Source organism: Triticum dicoccoides, chromosome 5A (genome assembly GCF_002162155.2).
Source record: "Triticum dicoccoides isolate Atlit2015 ecotype Zavitan chromosome 5A, WEW_v2.0, whole genome shotgun sequence".
Taxonomy (NCBI): domain Eukaryota; kingdom Viridiplantae; phylum Streptophyta; class Magnoliopsida; order Poales; family Poaceae; genus Triticum; species Triticum dicoccoides.
Window position 1 is genome coordinate 96,900,956 of NC_041388.1, and position 5,926 is coordinate 96,906,881.

The 5,926-nt window shown below is 42.9% G+C and overlaps 1 protein-coding gene across 1 annotated transcript in view; it reads left to right on the forward strand.

The window, feature by feature from the left end:
- The window catches only part of LOC119299718 (probable RNA 3'-terminal phosphate cyclase-like protein), a 3,299-nt gene extending 2,569 nt beyond the window's left edge, over nucleotides 1-730 (forward strand). The window contains exon 6 of the mRNA XM_037576877.1: nucleotides 285-730. Within this exon, the coding sequence (XP_037432774.1) occupies nucleotides 285-494 (210 nt within the window). The 3' untranslated portion in view covers nucleotides 495-730. The remainder of the gene's footprint in view (nucleotides 1-284) is intronic.
- The last annotated feature ends 5,196 nt before the right edge of the window (nucleotides 731-5,926 follow it).

A 5,926-nucleotide genomic window follows, 5' to 3' on the forward strand; every position in this document is an offset into this window, starting at 1 on the left:
ACACAGCAGGGGAGAATCCTTTCTTCCATTGTATTAGTAACTCAAAAGCCAGCCACAAAAGTTGGATAAGAATAAAAAATTCAAACTGAACATTGTATGCATGGATGTAGTCCGTCAGAATGATCTTTTTATGCTAGTTCTTCTGCCAACCTGGTCCTTGGTTCATTTTGGCAAGATAATGTCTGAGACCGTGTCTAACTTTCCTTCTATGGCTCTTTCTGAATCTTGCTTCAAAATGCTTCTTCTGTTAGCCACATGATGTTTCTCTTGTAAACAATTTGCAGGGCCTTCTGTTCATGCTGTGCGCTCTATGCCCGCCTGATGTGTCAAAGGTTCGCGTGGGACAGCTGACACCGCACGCTATAGAATCACTTCGAAACATCAAGGAGTTCCTTGATGTCAAGTTCATCATCAAGCCCGATACAAACTCAAACACGGTCACTCTAAAATGTGTTGGTGCGGGAGTGAAGAATCTTGCTCGGAAGATTTCATAAACAGAACTACCATGAACCTCATCTATGATGGAAAACAGTGTTTTCGAACCGCAACACAAGAATTTTTCAAGTTTTGTTGCAAGTGTGTCGTTAGATCTTCTTCCCCATAGTAGTTTTGATGTCAGCTAGTTGATCCAGAATGGATTTGCCTTACGTATTATCATGTACCCTCCTGAGAAAACATGGGTGTGAGCTTTCCATTTGAGATCACACATTTGATGTGCTTTTACTTCTTAGGGCAACTCTAAATGATCCCTTATAAGGTAGTGGAGTATATATACTCCACTAAAATTTGGCCGCACCTAGCTGATCCACTAAAGTTAGCGGAGTACAACTTAATTTGCGCAAATTCAATCAAATTTGAACCAGAAGATGATGCATTTAAACATAAGTTCAACACATAAAGTTCTCTCAACTGAACGTTAAGCATAATTTTAAACTAAAACTAAACTTAAACTACTTGTTGTCGAAGTGGAGGTCGAGCCAATCCTTTAGGGCCCGGGTCGGTGCTGTCGTCGTCGTCGTCACCGGGGAAGATGCTCTGCCACTCCTTGACGTTGCTGCCCGCATTGCCGCCCTTGTCGGAGATAACGATAACTTCGACGTCATGGACGACAAAGATCGCCCGCTTCGACTCCACTAGCTCCGGGTACTGTCGGCGGAGGTCGTCCATGTAGGCCTTGAGGCGCTCCCTCGCCTCTCGGTCGTCCCGCGCCATCCGATCAGACACCACCCCCGGCTCGGGCGGGGCGAGGTGGAACAGATGCTCGCTGATGGGAAAGTTTGTTGGAAATATGCCCTAGAGGCAATAATAAAATGATTATTATTATATTTCCTTGTTCATGATAATTGTCTATTGTTCATGCTATAATTGTGTTATCCGAAAATCGTAATACATGTGTGAATACATAGACCACAACACGTCCCTAGTGAGCCTCTAGTTGACTAGCTCGTTGATCAAAAGATAGTCATGGTTTCCTGACTATGGACATTGGATGTCATTGATAACGGGATCACATCATTAGGAGAACTAGGTGATACCCCGCGCGTTGCTGCGGGGTCTCTTTGCTGTTAGTTAAGTAGTGTAAAGATTTGAATAAAACCCTAAAAATGTGCTAAAAATTCCAAAATGAACAATGTAATAGCAAAGAGAGTTGGTTCTCTGTTGGTAGGAGGTTCGGTCTTGTGGATGTGAGGACAGAGTATCAATATCAACATGTTATCCCACTGGATTACCGATGCTTGCATACCAAGAGATTACATCGATTATCTAAGAGTGGAAATATGATTTACATGAATTGCACTAAAAAAGTGTATCATAACCTCAAAGCATGCCATGGTGCCTCGATACTATGAAAGATTCATTCAACTTTTCCTCTCTTTGATTAAGAAGAACAACCAGTCTTGTATCATATCATAGCCTTTGAAAGTACATACTCAAGCCAACAATGAACTTTATCTAAATCGATCTACAAAATATGCACTAACGAATGGCGACTAAAATAGCAGTCAAGAAATAAACATGCTCACACACACATAACATCTATGGAAATAAAATATTAATAGGGTGAGAGACTGTAAACTTCTGAAGATATTTGACAAAACAGAAAAGGAAATAACATATATAGGATGTCGGCATTTGTCCATTGTTTTCCATCTAGTACAATGGTTCTTCATTTTTCCAGGGGAATGTGTAGTCGGTTTTGGAATGGAGAGCGCTAGATGAACCATTGGTTGAGAACATAACTCCTGTAATATATTTCACAAAACTGACGAAGATATCTCATCAACCGGATAACATCAATTCTTGTCTAATCTGCAAATACATGGGGTTATTTTAGGATGGCCCAACATCGTTACTATTTGCAGGTAGATGCACCAAATATTCGCTGGGTCACAAATCATGATATAGTGATATACATATTGTTTATAAAAAGATATGCTTCCATAAGCTTGCTTCATCTAGCGCCATAGAGCATAATATGCTCTCTTAAAACATGTAGAGAACACACCTCATACTATCATCAACATTATCTGCAATTGACACCTGTGTGTAAATAACTACCATGTACCATAAACATTCATATGATGGAACAATCAGGAAATCAGTATCATGCCCAAGCCACACTACAACCATAAACAATTACGTAGAGAAAATGTGGAGAACGAACATGGTAAATTAGTTTGAATGGATCTATAACAATTGCTTCCCTGCAAACAACACATGAAGAGCATACAATTCCACACAATTCTAGTTACCTCAACAACAGATCAAGATGACCCAGAGGACTGGGTCGTGCATCATTCCAAAACCCCTTATCATTCACCATGACGTTTGAAGGAAGATGAATATCAACGCGTCTTCAAGTTAGGTGCTACAATAAAAATCAATCTTGTCTGATGTCGTAGGTGTGGACGGAAAAAGACTGACCACTTCCACCAAGTAAGCCCAAAGACTTCCGATGCAAACAGAATCTGGTACGTAAACCAATTGAACTGGTAGACAGAAAGAATTATAAAGGAATCCAGTGATGATACTACCTTTTTGTCGAGGATGGGATAGCCATAGCCAACACAGGGCTTCATGGTCAGTCTCCCGCGTACATCGAGCACCTTGTGGCCGAGCTCGACAGCGAGGGTGTTGGGTTTCGTAGTAATTTCAAAATTTTTGCCTACGCACACGCAAGATCATGTGATGCATAGCAACAAGGGGAGAGTATTGTCTACGTACCCAACGCAGACCGACTGCGGAAGCGATGACACGACGTAGAGGAAGTAGTCGTACGTCTTCTCGATCCAACCGATCAAGCACCGAAACTACGGCACCTCCGAGTTCGAGCACACGTTCAGCTCGATGACGATCCCCGGACTCCGATCCAGCAAAGTGTCGGGGAAGAGTTTCGTCAGCACGACGGCGTGGTGACGATCTTGATGAACTACAGCAGCAGGGCTTCGCCTAAACTCCGCTACAGTATTATCGAGGAATATGGTGGCAGGGGGCACCGCACACGGCTAAGGAATTGATCACGTGGATCAACTTGTGTCAACTTGTGTGTTTAGAGGTGCCCCTGCCTCCGTATATAAAGGAGGAGAGGAGGGGAGGCTGGCCGGCCAAGGGGGGGAGGCGCAGGAGAGTCCTACTCCCACTGGGAGTAGGATTCCCCCTCCAATCCTAGTCCAACTAGGATTCCTCGGAGGGGAAAAGAGGAGGAGGGGGCCGGCCACCTCTCCTAGTCCTAATAGGACTAGGGGAAGGGGGGGGGGGGCGCAGCCCATCTAGGGAAGCCCCTTTCTCTTTTCCACTAAGGCCCACTATGGCCCAAATAGCTCCCGGGGGTTCCGGTAACCCTCCCGGTATTCCGGTAAAATCCCGATTTCACCTGGAACACTTCCGATATCCAAATATAGGCTTCCAATATATCAATCTTTACGTCTCGACCATTTCGAGACTCCTCGTCATGTCCGTGATCACATCCGGGACTCCAAACAACCTTCGGTACATCAAAATGCATAAACTCATAATATAACTGTCATTGTAACCTTAAGCGTGCGGACCCTACGGGTTCGAGAACAATGTAGACATGACCGAGACACGTCTCTGGTCAATAACCAATAGCGGGACCTGGATGCCCATATTGGCTCCTACATATTCTACGAAGATCTTTATCGGTCAGACCGCATAACAACATACGTTGTTCCCTTTGTCATCGGTATGTTACTTGCCCGAGTTTCGATCGTCGGTATCCAATACCTAGTTCAATCTCGTTACCGGCAAGTCTCTTTACTCGTTCCGTAATACATCATCTCACAACTAACATATTAGTTGTAATGCTTGCAAGGCTTATGTGATGTGTATTACCGAGAGGGCCCAGAGATACCTCTCCGACAATCGGAGTGACAAATCCTAATCTCAAAATACGCCAACCCAACATCGACCATTGGAGACACCTGTAGTACTCCTTTATAATCACCCAGTTACGTTGTGACGTTTGGTAGTACCCAAAGTGTTCCTCCGGTAAACGGGAGTTGCATAATCTCATAGTCATAGGAACATGTATAAGTCATGAAGAAAGCAATAGCAACATACTAAACGATCGGGTGCTAAGCTAATGGAATGGGTCATGTCAATCAGATCATTCTGCTAATGATGTGACCTCGTTAATCAAATAACAACTCTTTGTTCATGGTTAGGAAACATAACCATCTTTGATTAACGAGCTAGTCAAGTAGAGGCATACTAGTGACACTTTGTTTGTCTATGTATTCACACATGTATTATGTTTCCGGTAAATACAATTCTAGCATGAATAATAAACATTTATCATGATTATAAGGAAATAAATAATAACTTTATTATTGCCTCTAGGGCATATTTCCTTCAGTCTCCCACTTGCACTAGAGTCAATAATCTAGATTACACTGTAATGATTCTAACACCCATGGAGCCTTGGTGCTGATCATGTTTTGCTCGTGGAAGAGGCTTAGTCAACGGGTCTGCAACATTCAGATCCGTATGTATCTTGCAAATCTCTATGTCTCCCACCTAGACTAGATCCCGGATGGAGTTGAAGCGTCTCTTGATGTGTTTGGTCCTTTTGTGAAATCTGGATTCCTTTGCCAAGGCAATTGCACCAGTATTGTCACAAAAGGTTTTCATTGGACCCGATGCACTAGGTATGACACCTAGATCGGATATGAACTCCTTCATCCAGACTCCTTCATTTGCTGCTTCCGAAGCAGCTATGTATTCCGCTTCACATGTAGATCCCGCTACGACGCTTTGTTTAGAACTGCACTAACTGACAGCTCCACCGTTTAATGTAAACACGTATCCGGTTTGCGATTTAGAATCGTCCGGATCAGTGTCAAAGCTTGCATCAACGTAACCTTTTACGATGAGCTCTTTGTTACCTCCATATACGAGAAACATATCCTTAGTCCTTTTCAGGTATTTCAGGATGTTCTTGACCGCTGTCCAGTGATCCACTCCTGGATTACTTTGGTACCTCCCTGCTAAACTTATAGCAAGGCACACATCAGGTCTGGTACACAGCATTGCATACATGATAGAGCCTATGGCTGATGCATAGGGAACATCTTTCATATTCTCTCTATCTTCTGCAGTGGTCGGGCATTGAGTCTTACTCAATTTCACACCTTGTAATACAGGCAAGAATCCTTTCTTTGCTTGATCCATTTTGAATTTCTTCAAAATCTTGTCAAGGTATGTGCTTTGTGAAAGTCCAATTAAGTGTCTTGATCTATCTCTATAGATCTTAATGCCTAATATGTAAGCAGCTTCACCGAGGTCTTTCATTGAAAAACTTTTATTCAAGTATCCCTTTATGCTATCCAGAAATTCTATATCATTTCCAATGAGTAATATGTCATCCACATATAATATCAGAAATGCTACAGAGCTCCCACTCACT